The sequence below is a fragment of the Typha angustifolia genome, chromosome 5 (assembly GCF_048772165.1).
Source record: "Typha angustifolia cultivar Huaian chromosome 5, ASM4877216v1, whole genome shotgun sequence".
Classification (NCBI taxonomy): Eukaryota; Viridiplantae; Streptophyta; class Magnoliopsida; order Poales; family Typhaceae; genus Typha; species Typha angustifolia.
This window is the reverse complement of record NC_133243.1, coordinates 3,985,831-4,004,729: the sequence shown is the minus strand read 5'-3', so window position 1 is coordinate 4,004,729 and position 18,899 is coordinate 3,985,831. Positions and strand designations below refer to the sequence as shown.

General features: G+C 34.6%; 1 protein-coding gene across 1 annotated transcript in view; it reads right to left on the bottom strand.

Moving 5' to 3' along the window:
• The window catches only part of LOC140760563 (uncharacterized), a 30,136-nt gene extending 12,197 nt beyond the window's left edge, over positions 1 to 17,939 (bottom strand). Inside the window, exons 1-7 of the mRNA XM_073097567.1 lie at positions 17,554 to 17,939; positions 15,771 to 15,839; positions 11,961 to 12,053; positions 11,627 to 11,745; positions 8,190 to 8,385; positions 7,369 to 7,544; positions 2,929 to 3,058 (exon numbers count right to left, since the gene is read on the bottom strand). Coding sequence (XP_072953668.1) covers positions 2,929 to 3,058; positions 7,369 to 7,544; positions 8,190 to 8,385; positions 11,627 to 11,745; positions 11,961 to 12,053; positions 15,771 to 15,839; positions 17,554 to 17,844 — 1,074 coding nt within the window. The 5' untranslated portion in view covers positions 17,845 to 17,939. The remainder of the gene's footprint in view (positions 1 to 2,928; positions 3,059 to 7,368; positions 7,545 to 8,189; positions 8,386 to 11,626; positions 11,746 to 11,960; positions 12,054 to 15,770; positions 15,840 to 17,553) is intronic.
• Between the last annotated feature and the right edge of the window lie 960 nt (positions 17,940 to 18,899).

Below are 18,899 nucleotides of genomic sequence, written 5' to 3'. Positions count from 1 at the left end.
ATTAGAACCAGTAATTGTAACCTTGCTCAAGATTATACTGGATAAGCTTACTATATTAGCAGATTATACATTTGCTGTAGTTTCTGTTGTTAGCCCTATGACTTCATCATCCTTTAATATTATCATGCTTCTCTTCCTTCTCTACTCATTACTGAAGATCATAATGCTATTAGCCTAGTTGATGGACATCCAAAGCTGAACAACTTAGTTGCACCTTAAAGTCCAACCACACTTCTACACTTTTCTCAAGGTAACTTTTCAGGTTGCATTTCTTATTGATAGAAAAGCCCATTAAAAATTATTATGATTTATTCACTTGGCATGTAGTAAGCTAGAGTGTAATAGTTATTACTTATTAGCTTACATGCATCTATATAACTTCCTTTCTTGCTGGAAGAATCACTTAAGAGTATGTCCATATATAATTATGATTAGAAACTTCACACTTAGACTACAAAGTTCATGGTAAATCTTTTACCATCTTTTTATCCACCGGATGTGTCTTGGGAAATGAAAAAAGTTATTGTCTTTTTTCTCCCTCAACCTAAGGAGTAGTATTTTACAATTGTCAGGTGCAATCAATGGGAAAAAACATGTTTGGAAACTTTTCCCAAGGTTTTAGTGTAAAGTTGCTAGTCCCGTTCTATATAACATATTATCCTTATTCATTTTTGCGGAAGAATTACTTAACAGTAGCCATATTTCGGGTTTACTAGAACAAATGCAAATATGATTTATAAAGAGATAACTTAGAGTCAACATGGAATCTTGGTTTTGACTTTTGACCAAAGAATATCCAGGAAGTACCATCATTCAGCAGATAACTTAAGTCCATTATCAAGCATTGAGCTTTTCAAGTTACACTTTTGCTATTTGTTGCTTCATTATCTCCAAGGAAGTGACCTATTAAAATCAACTCCAACATTTTTACTTGAGAAAGGTTACAACTTACAAGAATTATGGATACTGGATTGGGAAGAAAAATTGGAAGTGATCTTCAGTAGAAAATTTCTAGACTTTAAATAACAGGGAAGATTGACACGCACTGCAAGATTATTTTACATACCAATCCAAAGGCTTAACCCTTCCAAACTTCTGGATTTCAATAGTTTGTATCCTCCATTGTTCAATTTTAAGTTCCTCCAACAACAAATTAAGAGGCTTCTGGAGAACATCACAAAGAAAACATAATGAATTTTACCTTCTTCCATTTCTCTAGTTTATAAATTTATTATAAGCGCCACTAAATCTATCAAATGTGTCATCCAAAATGATTGAGTCAAAGTATATATTGACTCATTGAGAAACTGACCTTTCTTGTTTTCAAAGAATTAACATACATTACTGGACATGCACTCGTACAAAACCCCTTCCTCCCGTGAAATATTCGAGTAATAGCTATTATGGTATCATATTATTTGATAAAAAAACCTGATGTTGCAGCATCCCAGGTAACAACACTGACTTTTCCCAGAATAGTTATTCATAAGTAATATAATTTTATGTCATTTTTACAGAGTATCTGATGATTACATGTTAGAAGAGATCATGTCCAAACTACTAATTGACCTCTGTAAAATCTCGAACCTCTGATGTATGCATGGAAACTTTGCTCCATCCTGTTGCACTATTTTATTTGAAAGTTGTTCCTCCAATTATCAAACAAAGAAGGAATATCACAAGTGTCGCTGTGTTTGAAGCCACTGCAAGAAATCTACAATCTAAATTCTATTAGTCCATGAAGGATCTAGAACTATGTGCATCTAGAGCCTAGATCACCTTTTACTACAGAAATATATGTAAACCTAGAGAAATGGCATGACAAAGCTCAAGGAAGAGCAGCAAGAACAACATTTCTATTTGTTAATGACTTGCGGGCCCATATATTAAACTTTTGCAAATAACCACAACCAAACCAACTTGCTGATCCTAATGAAAATTTAATTGGGAAATTGATTGGATTTTGAGTTACCATGCATTAGAAGATGAGAATTTAAGTATCGGGCAAAACAGTACACCGGTCAGCACAGGCATAACACCTGAAACTCTACAGGTACTCTAAGCCTCTGCATGTCCGAACAAGGCTCTAGCATGTGCAGGGACAGAATACACCACGTGGCACATGGGCTCTAAGGCATGTATCTCACTATCAGACAATGAGCTCTAGAGTCCCAAACAGCAACACCAGCTGGTCCAATGCATGTCATCTACAGTAATCCTTGTTAGCAGTAACAGCAGGTTTCTTTCGCATGCAACTACCTATCTTGAGTTGTATATATGAGATGGCTCTCATTGTAACTATCCTAATGAAGATGTTCTTAGATGACCATTCTCGATCCCCCAAAGGAGTAATATCCATAGCCAGCAATTCCCTTCTTCTCATGGCCTTCTTGTAGTACATAGCGCTTAACTGGAAAAGGTTTACTGGCTGGTTGCTTTATGTTTCTACTTCAATCTCCGCATAATTTGTTACAATAATTATAATTGAGCACCCCTTATGTGAAGATCTATTACACGCAAACCAAAGCCATGCACTTGTGAACAAAAGAGCATATATAAATACATAACAATAAAAAAGGTCAGCAGTAAGAAGTACACTTATTTTTGCAAGAGGATCAAGAGGTCAAAGTATAGAACTTATGCAATTTCAGAAATGCAACCGCACATCAGTTAATACCAAGAAAGGGTTGAGCATTACATTTATGCTTCAACCTACAAGTTTTATCAACTGAATTTAAATCTTAACAGACTCTTATAGAAGGTCTCTTGATCATATAACTGAAATTGTTGTACTGCATGGTAGTTAACACAAATCATGCTAGAAAAGGAATGCTTCAATAAACATTAACCCAAAGTAGACAAATATGTTGTTGCAGAAATGATTGTGAACTATTTATCAAAAAGTTGTTAACAAGCTCTAAGTTTCACCTTTACTATAGCCCCCAGAATGGCTTCTATATAACTTATTGAAACAGTCGAACACAGGTTGATTCCATCTCTTTGTATCTCTGGTATCTCCTCTATATCAAGGCATACATAAAGATCTCCAGGAGGTCCCCTAGTAATTAAAAGGAACAGCTATAACTATTAGATAGCTAAAAAGCAGGAATAATAACATTGGTAGCTTCTCAGTTATGCCAAAAGAAGATAATAAATAAAAAGTTAATAGAGCTACAATGACAACATAATGGAGGCACATGTTTTAGAACTCATCAATTATAATCACCTTAAAGTACATAAATTAATGGAGCTGGACGAAACCAAATCAAAAATAAAAAGATGAGCACTTTCTATTGTTCATGTACACTGCTTTCTTCTGCGCATAGTCCAAATAAACCATTTGAATATTTTCTCATTAGGCAACAGTTGTTAAAAATTAAAAGTTGTCATTTTCTTCCCTCTCTAAACTATTTCTAATGTACAGAGGACATTCCAGAGGGTTTCTCCTAGTTTTCATGAGCCTTAACTACAACAAAGAATTTAGATCATTCCATCAGCCAAGTTGCCTTATGTAGCTTGTATGCAAATAGCAACCCATGACCTGCCAATCACTCCCCATGTGCCATCCTGGCATGTGGGGAGTGCATTGCATGTTCTGGCCTTCTGGGTGCTCCACCTAATGATATCAGAACGTAGGGTATAACAATGATATGGCAAAACATCAAGAGTGATATATGTCACATGTTTAGGGTTCAAAATTTTGACGTCACCCAAGGAAGTAGGGCATAGAATTTACCCATTGCTGAATTGTTAAATTAAATAAAATTTTCAGATATTAAGTTTTAAGTTGAGCTGACATGCCAGTAAGAGAATAGACACCTGGTTATATTACAAAATAAAAAATGTAAATCTCTAGATGATCAATTTATGTGGACATATGCATTAATCAGTGACATAAATGTTGCCTGGAGTTAGAAAGTGATCCAATTAGATATCACAGATATCTCTTTTTAGGCGCCTAGCAACTGGAATAAGATATCATGTGACAATGAGATTATATTACAACTATATGGACGAATCTAACTAGTCATTCATTTGTGTTTTCTGCAATCACATGAATATTGATCCAACTTGTTCAGTTAGGATAGATTAGTCAATCTACAAGAGAGGACATTGTGCCATTAGTGGAATTATTTGGAAACTTGAAACACCGCATGAGCATACAACTAAATTGTCTGAAATAGGGTTTAATATGGTTTTGTTATTTAACATATGATTTTCATGATGTAGTATCACAGAATTAAAAGTTTTGAAGATTTCACACAATAACCTAGAATGACAGACAGAGAAAACTTAAATAAATTGATTAAGGTGGCTAGATGACATAATTGTATTCATAGTTCCAACAATCAGTTGATCCCAATCTGAACCCCCATCTGACTCAAGGACATCATATAATCGATGTATCCATCTTCTTCCTCTCACATTTTTCTCTCTTTCTCTTTCTCTTTCTCTTTCTCTCCCAAGCAAAGCACCAGTTCTTCTCTGGCATAAATCAGGGTGCTGTTGACACAGATCTGGCTCCAGCGAACCCCGGCGACCTCAGCTATGTAAATCTTTTTCCTTTCTCTCTCTCTCTCTCTCTTCTCTTCTTTACTACAAAAGCAGAAATTTTTTTCTTGCATTTCTTCTCTCTCTGCTCTCCTCTTCTTCTTCACTGTAAAAGCAGCAGAAGTTTGTTTTTCCATTTTTTATTTTCTTTCACTAAAAAGCACTACAGAATACTGATTTTTTTTTTATTCTTTCGGTTTTTCCACTCTCTCCCTCTCTCTTGCTGCAGTTCCTTCACTATTCTTGCAATTTGCAATGCTGAATAGTGATGTTCACTATTATGCATTGTAGAACAGAGAACATTTCTTTTACATTGTGCCTCTCTTCTCTCTCTATTACCTTCTTTATTGCAGGGTTAGAAAGATTAGAGAGCAATTAAGAGAAAGATTATTATCCTCCGCAGACACAAGTCACACAACAAATAGGGCAATTATTTGATATGACTAGTTCGATATCTTTTTGCAAAACTAGGCCTTAGGCAACACTACTTACAAATTTATGATGATAACGATGATGACGAGCGCAGGAATTTACTAGATCCAGCTCAAAATTCATCATGAATTTAAGCAAGTAAATACTTTTTTAATTTTTAGGGTTTATATGTGAATAATTATTTTTTTTATATTTCGGTCATTTTTTAAAAAAATTTATATTTGTTTATAAATTTTCCTATATTTTTAAATAATATTAGAATTTTATATAATTAAAAATAGTTCAATCCAACATGGGCGCCCGATATGTATCAGTTTTTCAGGAGACCAATCCCTATCTCGATAAAGATACATGGAAAACCTTCTTGTACTAGCATAGGTATCTATGCGATAATCTAAAGAGTGCAAGGGATGTTACTGACTTTGAATTAAAACTTGGATAAATAACTTGATTGACATGTACGTTTTACTTGGATTCAATTGTTGTTTGTTAACTAGCCAACTATCTCAAAAACTTAAGCTATTAGAGAATAGTAATTTTAATATTTTATATTTCAACTCTCTCACTTTTGAACTTGAGATATGTTTAATAAGCCTAAAAAGTGGATTTGACTTAATTGACAATATAGACCTAGCGGGATTCAAACTTAGGAATTCATGCTCTAATATCATGTTAACTCGGCAACTACTCTAAAAACTTAGCTCCCATTCATTTTCGGAATAATTTTTTTTTCTTATCCTGAAATACAACTCATTATTCCATAATAACAGCTAAACATCATAAAAACGCTACTTTAAAATACAAATACTATTTATCAAAATTGCATCTTATACCACACATTAACCTAATTACTAATTTACCAATGATATCTATCTCATCAACCTACTTTATATTAAATCAAAAGATATTAATAGTAATTTCATACAAAACAAAACACATTTTTTTCTATCTTCTCTTTTACTTTATAATATCAAAGATAATTATTACATTTTTACTCTATAATATAAGTGAATATAGGATATTTATTCTTAGAATAAAAATCCCATTTTAGGAACAATAAAGATGAATACCAATTCTATAATTAACCTTATTCTTAAAGTAAACGAGGTCATAAACTATTAGAGAACGATAGTATTTATACTTTATATTGTAACACTTTTTAATAGGAGATACTTAGATAGCAGATCCTAATCCTATTGTAATAAAAATAGTATATAACAAATCCATTAAAGTTTAAAGCTACTGGCTCTTGAATACCTTCTGGGTAACAAAGAAACAAAGTTTCTTCAGAATTGAGTAGCCTACTTACCTGCTGCTCTGATAGTAATCACTTTATATAAGTGAATAATAAGATATCTTACTTCACAATCTAATGTATAGTGTCAGTCATGCAAACTAAAGAGTAAATAACACAAAAGAGGAATGACTAAGTACTTAACTATTTATTGACCAATTTGTGTATTAACTTTTCCAGGTAAGTTAAACTTGGAGTAGTCAGCAAAGAAGTTGGAAACTACCATGAGAATATGTGAATTATCGACAAGGAAACACATGCTAGCTGTGGACATGTAGCTTGGGATTCATCACTCTTACCGAAGGAGTTCCCATGGAACATAAGAGTTAAGACCAAGGCATGCAACTTTAGATGCCAAGGTTTGCACAATGGTACTTGTTAAAGAAAGGGTAAATTATAAATTTATCCCTTGTGATTATGTCCAAAATCAAACAACACCCTAAAATCTCATTTGTATCACTTTGGCTGCACGTAATCCAAACTAGTGTGAAATTGTCATATTTTTCATCGAAATTCAGAAATTTTCAGAAAGCTCTTAGCAGAATGATTTTCTTGCTAAAATGGGCCTCAGAATGACAAAATTGCGCTTCTTCCATTAATGAAACCAACATTTACTCACCATTGCTCCTCCTTCACACCTACAACAAACTGCCTTTTCTGAGTTTTTCTCCCTCCTCTATCTTCCTCCTAAAAAAGATAGCCACAGACCTTATCTAGCATGTATCTCACATATACATGATTATGGGTATAAGATCTGATTGCTAACGCTATGGGATAATTAATATCACAGGGTATTACGGAAACTTGATGGCTCCATTAACATCCGTTCAATTTTATATACTAATTTGGAACAGAGGGGTTCAAAACGATACAAATGGAAGTTGCAAGGAGAAATTTGACTTTGAGCATAATTACATGGGGGTAATTTATAATTTACCATTTAAAAAGTTAAACCTATTATTTTAGTAGCCTCACATCCAAAGATTCATCACAATTTTATTAGGTATTAAGACACGCATGTTATAGAATCAAATACTTAAAAAAAGTATTATTATATATAAACTAGAACCTATAAAACATATCCTACATACCCTTTTGGTCCTGCATCACCTTCACCACGTACGCGAAGAGTACTACCTTTGCTAACTCCAGGAGGAATCTTCACTTTAATATCCTTTCTAACACGAATACGCCCTTCTCCAGAACACTTTCGGCAATACTCAGAAATAATTTCTCCTTCTCCTCCGCAAGTTGGACAAATCGAAACCTATTTATCAGAAACAATAAAATATACATATTATATTAGCATTTATAGATTCACAGATCATTTTACAAATTGGATTGAATAGATAATAATTACAAAAGGATAGTGTAGAGATGAGAGACAAAACTACATACAGTCATGCAATATAATGATCTTACAAGTAGCTTTAAATAAATTTGTCATAAGATTATGGTTAAATTCAACTAGAAATTTTAAAAGCTTCAGCTTCTAAGATATGAGTAAAATATATCAAATTTGATTATAGAATTACCAGAAAGTAAAGACATTTGTAACAAATGAGGATGAAACCAGGATAAAAAAGCCAATTTCAAGCAGCTCAATTATCACCATTTCTTGAGGCAATGGGAAGTTGAAATATTACATCAAAGTGCAACTGAGTACACTTTTATAAACCCTGAGATGTCTAAATGTTCTTTCTAATACAATAATTTCACAAAATATGTTGAAGCCTTTTCTTGTAATGTCTTCTTCATATGATTTACATATCGCTAGTTATAATCTTCAACCCATTAATCTCTCGTAGAATGCCAAATCTATCTGGATTTTTTTTCCAAAATACTGATTTTTCCTTCTTTAATAATTTGAGTCTTAAAGATCATTTGAAGATAAGAGATTTTTGTCAGGTACCTGAGAAAATAAACCAAAAGGTGTTTGCTCAGTTCGCATTACTTGACCTCGCCCACCACAAGTTGAGCATACTCTCATCTTAGAGCCCATCTTTGATCCGGTACCAGAGCACGTGTCACATGTTTCCAAGTGAGACAATACAATTTCCTTTTCTGCTCCAAAGATAGCCTCTGAAAACTCCAACATCACGTCATATCTGAGGACAGACTTTGGTATCACTTAACAACTCCAATAAACTTTCGAATGGAAACCAACAGTAAGTTCCTTAATGTAATATAATATAAATTGGAAGTGCAGTAATAATTGGATTCAAAGAAAACCCATGACATACATATACATAAATAAGAGTATCTATGACGCAGGTGTTCAACAAATAAAGAGATGTAATTTGCAACATAATGGATCATATCTCATGTCAAACTTGCTTCATTCATGCTGCAAGATAACTTGAAAGATCAGAAACTTTGTCAATAAAAGGATGAAAGCATATACAAATTGAGCAAAAGCTGCTACATTCACCCAAATGAAAATACTTCTGAAACAACAACATTCTCTTTGGCTCCCATGTTTCAGATCTACAACTGTAACGTCCAAAAGGAAAAAGAAAGTGAGAGAGATAGTGGGGGTTGGGTCACGAGCTATGACCACCCCTCTCCTTTACTCGTTCCTCAACTCCACCCCTACCATTTATAGAAAACACCAACCTCTCTTCCATCCGTGTTGCCATCAGTACGAACCTCGCAAGTGAATTCCCAATGAGCCCTCTACCTTCAACCTCTAATTTGGTTTTGGTGGTGTGATTAACTTTTCAGCCATTCATCACCTTTGTGCTTCTACGGCAAAATAGGTCGGTGGGTTTTTGTTGGTGACCTTTGTCGGCGAGCAACTTGCCGAGGTGCCGTGATTAGGCTTGGATGCCTCTTTGATTGTCAGCATCCAACTAGTCCCACCTTGGTGCTCTCCTATCGCTAATTCACCTTCCATTATCTCTCGTTGTTGACCTTGCCAGAACCTTGGGACCTTCCCCTCATTTTCCCCTACCTTCCCTCTTGCCCGCATACTTGGTCGCCAACCAATGGTCACTGGCATCCCCATATCCCCAATCGACAGTAGGTTTTGGGCACAAAATGTGGGAAGGTGTTATGGAATCTACTATGCGTTGTGACCTAGCCCTTGTGGGCTAGGGACCTTGGCCAATTTCGAGTGGGGCGGGATCGGCCCACCCGAGCAGGGTGCCACATGGGCATAAGGACCGACCTGTTGACCGAGCGGACTTGCACATTGGCGCATGCATGGTGGGTTCGATCCGCATGATGGGCCAACCTTAGCCTATGCGGCCGACAGGGAAAAGCCTAACCTGAGCCCTTGCAGATTGGGTTTTAACCCGATCTTGGGTTGACCTAAGACCTATTTTTAGTTCAGGTTGGCCCACGATTTGTTGAAACATGCTATTTTCCTACTTTGGACCATATAATTTTGCTAAAATATAAATCCTTGAGTAGGTAGCACTATAAGGCTTTGTTATGGATCTCCCTCAAGTCAACACTGACCCCGAAAGGGGTCTGTGATAAGTTCGAAGCCTCATCGCCACTAGGGAACTAGCAATTTCAAGGAAGCAGACTATATTCCCCGACAACTAATTATTATTCCAACAGTGATTAGACTTGTATCGTATAAAATATCTCATGAGCAATATTGTAGGCCCTCTAGATCACTACACAGCATGTCAATTTGCCTTACTTGCCTATGATAACTGTGTGTTTATTATATCATATCTTCGTATGATGATTTTACATATCCTATGATGATACTTCTGTTATACCTATTGAATTCATTAACATGCTCACATAATAACATGCTACTAGCACCATATGCATGACCAAAAGGGATGCAACCTCTATATTTCGACAATATACTATACCTCTCTAGCCAGGTCAAGGAGAGGGAGAAATTATATACTAGAATTATATATTGGAACCCATGCTTGAAATCCTAGTCTATGGATTTGAGACAATTAAGCATTTTGTTCAGCAAGCTTAGATGGGCAATTACTGTCGTAGACAAGAGTTAAACCCTTCTGGTAATAAAATTGGATGTATAAGGGTAAGATAACGAAGATCTAATGATACCCGATTGGCAAAAGGTGAGAACGCCTTTGCAAAGCCAGTGGCTTAATGTTGTGAACACTTGCATCGGCGCTCAGTAGTTGTAGTGTTTGTGGTGATAGGCTTACGATTAAGGTCTTTAGTCAATGGTTCGTCAAATATGGATATGCAATGTTACCGCTATGTTTTACCCTCTCTTGGAGGTGTTTTTCATGGATGAGTATGGTTGACGAGTCGGTGGACCTAGAGTCAAGGATGGCTTGTGGAAATATATTGTCATCAATTAAGTCCAATTATACAGAGGTTGTTTCATAATCACCTATATACTGTTTATATGATGATGTGCTTGTTCTTATATCTTATTATGCAAGAGATAATTGCCACTTGGCAAGTGTTAGCCTCCCCATTTGTTTAATAAATAATACAGATGACTATGGTTGCAGAAAGGAGCATTTTGTGGCAATTTCATCTAGTGAGATATTAGAACTTGTTTTACTTCTTTTGGAGTAGTGATGTATAAAGGGGTGTATACTCCTGTTTTGTATCTTGTTTCAGCATATACTCTTATTTCTGAGGACCCCACCAGCTCTTGTTATGCTTGGTTATGATGCTGATGTGGTTAGTCCTAAACTACCCCAATAGTATCTCACATGAGGGAAACTTCACGTGTTGGGGTCACATGGTGGGATTGGGGGTATCTCAATAACTACACATAATCTAGTATTCTTGCCATCCTCTTCTGGCACAAGAAACAAACTGATAGCCTAATTTTCTGGCTCTGCCATCTGAAATAAGATCTAGGATTTCAATACATATTTGCTGACTAATTAGTTTACTCCTGTTAAATTGATAGGCCCTTGCCGTTCAAGCATTTCTCCTGTTCTATTAACTCCAACGAAGCACAACTAATACTTCACTAAGCCGAAGAATTGAAAGAATTTGCTGACCAGAAAATTTACTTGATTGTAAGAGAAAAATTACATATACTACACAAGAAAAAGAAATATATCACGGAATACTCATTAGTGACAACATATTCCATGCAAAATTGTTTGATAAGCAAATATATGATATGCACTAATAGATGATTAAATGCATACAAGTTATAAGTATTTAGAACTTGGAAGCTGTGGGGATGCAAGCACAAGATAAACCATTTTGATGCAGTATTAGACTGAATTTTGACCATGAAATCATGTTATTCACATTCATTCTACATCAGAAAGACTGCAGCAGAGGATATTTCAAACCAAGCCTGACTCCTTGTGAGTTTCAAATAAGTTGATTTAATCAACATCTCTAATGAAAATTAGTTGATTCTATGCAACTAACCGTATATCTTCACCCTTTACAGCAGCTCGTTTGCGAGTCCTAAAAGCACTTTGGTCCATACCAGAAAAGTTACCCATGCTTGCACCGAAGAAAGTCTCAAATAGATCAAATGGATTAGTCTGCAAATAGAAGTCATAAAAACATCAAGTAGAGAATAGCTAGTAAATATCACAATGCAAATTTAAACACCAAGTATTGTTGCTTCAACAGTCTACGAATATTTGACAATTAACTTTAGAAAGGTAGCCATTCAGTAGCCATCAAGTATGACCTTGCTAAAAGATGATGTAACGAGATAAAAATATCACAGCTGATGTCTTAGTTACCGACTTACTGTATATGCTCCAGCTGAACCCCCTGCTGTGCTCTTGACACCAGCTTCACCATACTGATCATACAAAGCCCTCTTTTTATCATCTGACAGAACCTGACAAAGTAATGATCTAACTCAGATTAAGAAAGGGCATATCACATTCCACATAACAGAAAATCTAAGTCATCCCAAAAATGATCTATCATATGATTATTCCTTATCACATCCTTGGTTTAAGAAATTCCTGTATTGGTATGCCTGTACTATGTCAATCTCATATCTCACATCTGTATCCAACTATCCATGTTCAGGAGCTGAAATTATAAATTTCAAAATATAACTGACATATCCTTCTTTGATGACTTAATCTTCCTTGTTTGCAACCTGATAAACCCTTTATTCCTTCTTGATTACAAAATACAAATGATACAAATGAAGAAATGCAAATTTTCTGGTATGTAATGCTAAAGCAAGTAGTAAGATCTCGACAACATTCTACCTAGTCAGATTTGTTAATATAAAAGAGACACAACTAAAGAAACAGGATTCACAAACTCATTAGTAGCTTGACAATCAAATAAAGACTTGGGTACCATATCAAAAAACTGCATATAAAAGGTAAATAACAAAACTCTTCTCAACAATCTTTCTGCAATCTAGAAACACAGCAGTTCAAAGATCTGTCTGATACTGCAAGCAGATGCTGTCACCTATGAGGAACAGGCTAATGTTAAATTGGACGTACCAAGGAACCAAGAGATAAATCATTTTCTCTCCTCGCTTATTAGTAAGGCAACTTGATGAAATAACAAATTGTTCAACTCATGAATTTCTAATTTTATCTAGTAGTCAGATATCAGATAAGTTCAAAACTTACATTCTTTCTTCTTAAGATGTGTATTTTTTCTAAATTTGCTCCTTTTCTCTTAAGACCTAACACCTAACTTAGGACCAGATAGATCTAACGAGAAAGATGATGCAAGAAAATCTGACGAATTAGTACCCTTGAGATTAGTTCAGAATTTTCCACTTTGAAGTGTGTTTTGAAGTTTGATCTGAGATAGAACAGTTCCAGCCAAAACTTATTCAAAACTAAAGCCTAAATTCATTGTTCAAGACTGAAAACCAGCAATACTTACTGATTTTGAACTTGGTTTCAGAACACTATTGGTCAAAATGGACAATTACGATTTACAGCCCAAGAAAATTTTCTAAAGATTATGTGTATAAGTAAAGAACCCATCATCTTCTTCAACATCTCTAAGGATAGTTCAATGACAAAATGCTTGAAAAGGACTTCAACCCATGTTAGTTCTAGAGAAGAAAGATGTTTTTTTGATACTCCTATATGAAAATCATCAAAATCTTCTTCAGCCTTAAAAAGAATTTCAGCATCAAGATACTCAAATGAATAGCTGGGACTACAATGGTACAGTGTTGGTGAGCCAGGAAATATATGAAGAGCTGAATGAAGAAACCTAATCAGGAGGTCTATTAATCAAGTGCTAGAAGAGCCCGTCAAGGTCCTCTTAATGAAGATTCTTTCAGAATTAAGCTTTTAAATGATGAAAGAGCAAGATCAGATTTACAAATTTCAAATGATGATGTGAAAATTTTATTCAAAAATCAGGCATTATTGAGTCCATTGTCATTGAGAGGTCTAAAACAAGGTTCCAATATTGGTTTCAAGATCAGGATCGACTGCTTGAAAAAATAATACATATTGACCGTATCAATTATATCAGCTTTCCTTCTCAGACGTTTTAGATTAGGGATCGGCCGATACTTCAATCCATAGTCTAAAACTAAATTACCAGAGATGGAACAATGATCAGTTGAAACCACAAAAGATGGTATTTTGAGATTGGTAATAAAGGGCCAACAAAATAAGTCAATTGAAGTAAGTTGTTCAATATTTGAAGTTTTAATTAAATGAAAGGTTCATGATGTGCCTGAAGAAACTCATATGGTCACCATTATTATTACTCAGTATTTGGTGCATATCAAATATGTTAAGAAGAGGAAGCTTGTCTAGTCATTCTAGGAAAGGGTCCAACTTCTGGATTTAAAGCCATCAGTGCCAAGTTTACTTTTACTATTGGGAATTTTGCAAAGAAGAGTACTCATCTAGTGATTTGCAGGTTCCATATGAGTGCAACAAGGTAAATTTGACTTATCTAATATCTTTGACTATCTACATAATAAACTGGCAATGCATATTAATTTTAATTTTATTAAGATGTCTATTTATTGGCTTATTTGTCAATGGATTGACTGCTATGGTGTCAATTCATAACCTCAAAACTAACTACCACCCAGTAGGAGTTCATGCATGAGCAAAATTATTGAACACAAATTTACTTAGATAGTCTTATACTCATGTTGTTGTATTTTGTAAAGTCAATTTACAAAATAAGTTATTTGAGATTTTTCTTGTTGTAAATTTAGGTATTTTACATATATTGTAATTTTCTACTTGGGCCTAATTTGGGCTCACTTTATGGTGTTCTAGGTCAACACCCTCCCTTCTTTCAATAGCAAACTCATTTTTTGCAAAACCTAGAACCAAACACACATTGAGCCAACAAATTGTTACCAATTTCATACTTAATACAAAGTTTTGAAACTCGGAATCAACCATTAGAAAAAATGACACATATCGGCAGTATCGGTTGTATTGGTCATATCAGCCATATCGGCTGCCCGTATCAGATCAAACTATTTTTAATTACGTAAAATTCTTAATATTATTTAAAATGTAAAAAAATTTTGAAAAGTTTATAAACAATAATAGCAAATTAAAAAAATGAAGCCTAAAAACTAAAAAACCCACTGAAAACTATAATGAATTTCGTTGAATTTAAAAAAAAAATTATACTCGCATAATACTATTGCAGAACAGCAGCGACGGGAAGGAAAGAGAAGTTAAAAAGTAGATAAAAAAAAGATAAATGAGAAAAAAAAAATACTCACCTGAGTTTACCGAAGTATAGAGTAACTGGAGGGGCTCACCAGATTGACCGTCAAATAAACTTGGTAAAGTGTGAGAGTGGGTGGAGAGTGTGTGTGACGAAAAGAGAATAAAAACTAAAAATTTAAAAAGATGGCAGTTAAGGACATCAATTAGATACATTTTTTATTCGATTTGAATATCAAAAAAATTAGTTTCAGTCGATATGGCGATCCAAGACTAAAACTAGTCACCATACTAGTTTCAGGTCTAGACCAGAATCCACTAATTTTGGGATCCATGACTTAATAAGTATGATATTGTCCATAGCTCTTGATGTTCTATTTTGTGATGCCGCCAACTCTCCTTTGATAAAAAATAGAGCAACATACAATAATCTAAACATCTTTGCTTACCAAACAGATAGTTGCTCATCATTCTTAAATATGATGAATATGAATTATTTGCTTTTACTATATTTGATAAGTAGACTCAATCTAGCAATCATTTCCTGTTTTAGCTAGACAACTATTCTTCAAAAACATTAAATTTTCCACATAAGCTCATTTTTTCCTCTATAAATTGGTAAGTATGATTAGTTCATTTACTTGTATTAGTTAGTTGAAAACTGGCTTCAAATTAAAAAAGTAAGGTATTTGTATCTGCAAGTACTTACTAATTTGCAAAGCCTTCTGTACATTTTGGGAATGTCCATGACATATTAAACTCAGCGACATGCAATATTCACGAATGTAGTACACAAATCATGAATATTAAATCAGTAATAGGAGAGAATTGGCAATTTTAATATTATTTATGCACCAGGCCCCATGGATCTTTAAGCTTATGCAGGAAGGAAATTAATGGAATAAATCTGATACCTCATATGCAGTGCTTATCTCCTTGAACTTATCAATTGCACCAGGTTGCTTATTGACATCAGGGTGATACTGGACAGATAAAACACAAAATCAGCAAGCTGTTGCAAATCCAACATGCAAGAATGTAGCATAGATCTAGAGATCTATGAAAAATGAAGAAATCATTGTTAGGTCATGACGCTTTTAGTTTTAATAACGTTGACCATTCAAAATGCTTAGTGAGATGACACGATTAGATAACAGAAAATTTTGCATATAATGCCCTCCATAATGGGCCTCCTTTATAAAGATGGTGATCTTCAACAGTCCATCTTCTATTATATCTAAAAAAAAAAACAAATAAAAACAACAAGTCACTAATCATCCAACTTTGCTTCTGTGCACTTGATGTTATATCTTCTTAGTACCAGTTCCAAGCTCAGAAAGAGGACAGTAGTGTTAGGTAGCTTGACGGCCATCATAAAATTTTAGTCAAGAAACTATGAAGGTGGATCCCAATAGATTTAAATATAAATTATAAAACAAGATGATAAACGAAAAGTGTCTATCAATAATCTATTTTTTGAAAAAAAAAAAGTGAATTTCAAATATATAATAGAAAGTGTAGCAACCAGAATTATATATACTTGGTTTTTAACTTTTTATGTGCCCTCTCACCCAACTCTTTATTTCTATTTTGGGTTCTCACTTCATTGACAACACCACCATCTTTCTACACCCTCTCATCAATGCTTTCCTCAACAAGACAGACCAGTGCACACAAATATAGTCACCCTCTATTGCTCTACCATATCATACTCATCAACATTGCCTCCCTAGTTCCAGTTCCTAAATCACCCACCCTGGCTACTCCTCTCATCTTGTAAACCTCTTCATAATCAATGCCTTCAAGCAAGGGCTGAACCAGGATTTGTGACTATGTGAACTGGTTTCTTTAATGACTTACAACTATAGATAAAAGTAATAATCTTTTAGTGGCGATATAGTTAAAATAATGTGTTATATTTAAATGAGGAAAGAATCTCAAGGATTAAAACTTCCCTGACATAATGAATATGCAATTCATATTACATCTAGTTATTTCCAAAACATAATCGATTTTTTTGAAAGAGAACATACAAATGTATGGAACTCTTTAGATCCAAAGGAAAGAGAGGCAATAAGAGAGATTAATAGGAATTTACCAATCGCCCTATCGTAGGACATTAATAAAATGGAAAATCCTCCATTCAAAGGATGGCAAAAGCCCACCCCTCTTGAGACTACATGACTCCTCATACCTTCAACACTAAGCCTGTGTTACTAACTTATCAACAACATTGTAATCAAAGTAGCCGCCACTGCAATCTAAGTCAGATTCCTTATATCATGCTTCTAGAATCCTTAGCAAAGATGATAAGGCAACAAGAGTACTCTGTATAAGTGATTGAGAAATGCCCCTCTCTATGGGAATTCACTCTGGGAAAAGTCTAAGTTTGATCCTACATTGAACAATCACAAGAACACTTTTAATTTTTGCAAGCTTGGTGTTTTCTCTCGGCCATGCCTAGAGAAAGTGAAAAACTTCTATAAATTTTACGAGTCCAGTATGTAAAATAAGAAATATCCTCCGTAAGCAATCCGGCGCATTGGTAATGTTCACAGCTCTTCAGATAATTACGGCTATTCAAGATTGTCGCCGCAGATATTTACGAATGCAGTACCGGAAGAGCATCTAAAACTCAAGAGAATTTGCACCTTTGAAGAAATAAAGGATATTTCGAAGAGGACAAGCGGCAAATACCTGGCGAGCCAATTTGCGGTACGCGGTCTTTATCTCCTTATTGCTCGCCGACCTGGGAACTCCAAGAGTCGAGTAGTAGTCGGCCGACGCGGAGATGACGCTTGAGAATCCAGCAAAGCCCCCGCCTCTCCTCCGGCTCTTCCTCCTCTTCGCGTAGCGGAGGGTGAGGGAGTGATTGGGAAAAAGGGAGGAGGAGAGGAAATGGATGCGATGAGTGGAGGGCTTGTAGGCGAAGGTTCGGGGAGAAGGGTTGGAGGGGACGAAGGAGAGGGAGGAGATGGCAAGCGCCATTCTCTTCTCTTTCTGTCTACTGTGGGCGGTGTGGCCCGTGGAGCTGGTGGTGATGGAAGGTGTTCGGTGTTACGAAGCTTATGGACCAGAAGCGTTGGGGGTGTTCACAAAGAGAGGATTAAAAATGTGGGTTTAAGTATTTTGTGGGTATAATTACACTAACACCCTCTAAGCTATTGACCATTTTGGCATGCATCCCTCACCCTTCTTTCTTTTTTATCTTTTTTTTTATTGAGTATTTTACAAATCACTACCTATATTTTACTTATTTTATAATTCACACTTATTTTTTAGCGATTTTATAAGCCAAACTCTCATTTTTCTTTATAATTATAATTTAACATCTTGACTTTATTTTGATTAAATAAATATCGATTAAATTACTAAAATACTATCACCATTATTTTTTTTCCACTCTACTCCTTCTCTGAAGAAGACATTAGTAATTTAATTTATAAATTAATTTATATATTATAATAAAATATTTTTTTAATATTATTTAAATTAACGAATGATATTAAACGAGAATTATAAAGAAAGAATAGGAGTAGAGTTACAAAACTTTATCACCCACCCAACGGATGTAGCCTTCATGCTCTCATTGATTAAAACAAAAGCTAACTTAATAAAATTCCTTGCTATATAATTTTGGTATCTATGAGAAAGCTCTATTATCCGGTGGATGTAGACTTCTTCTGAATGCAAATATTATGAGACATTACACAATCAATGTTGTTGCACACAACATTGCTAGCCATCATATTTGGTATTATTTGTTAATTACTTAAGAATTAAATATGTTTTACCTTCTTGTACTTATACCCAAAATCACACCCTTATTTGCTTTAAAAATTATTAAACCATTCCATATATTTATGACTAAAGAGAGATTGTTAATTTTTCTGTCAAATTTAATTAGGCATCACTACCATTTTGACCATTTAACGGTATTATCTTAAAAATCTATATGTCTTGTCTAATAAATACAATGAGGATATTTTAGTTATTTTAGCACTAATTTAATTAAAAAAACTAATATTCTCACTTTAGTTATA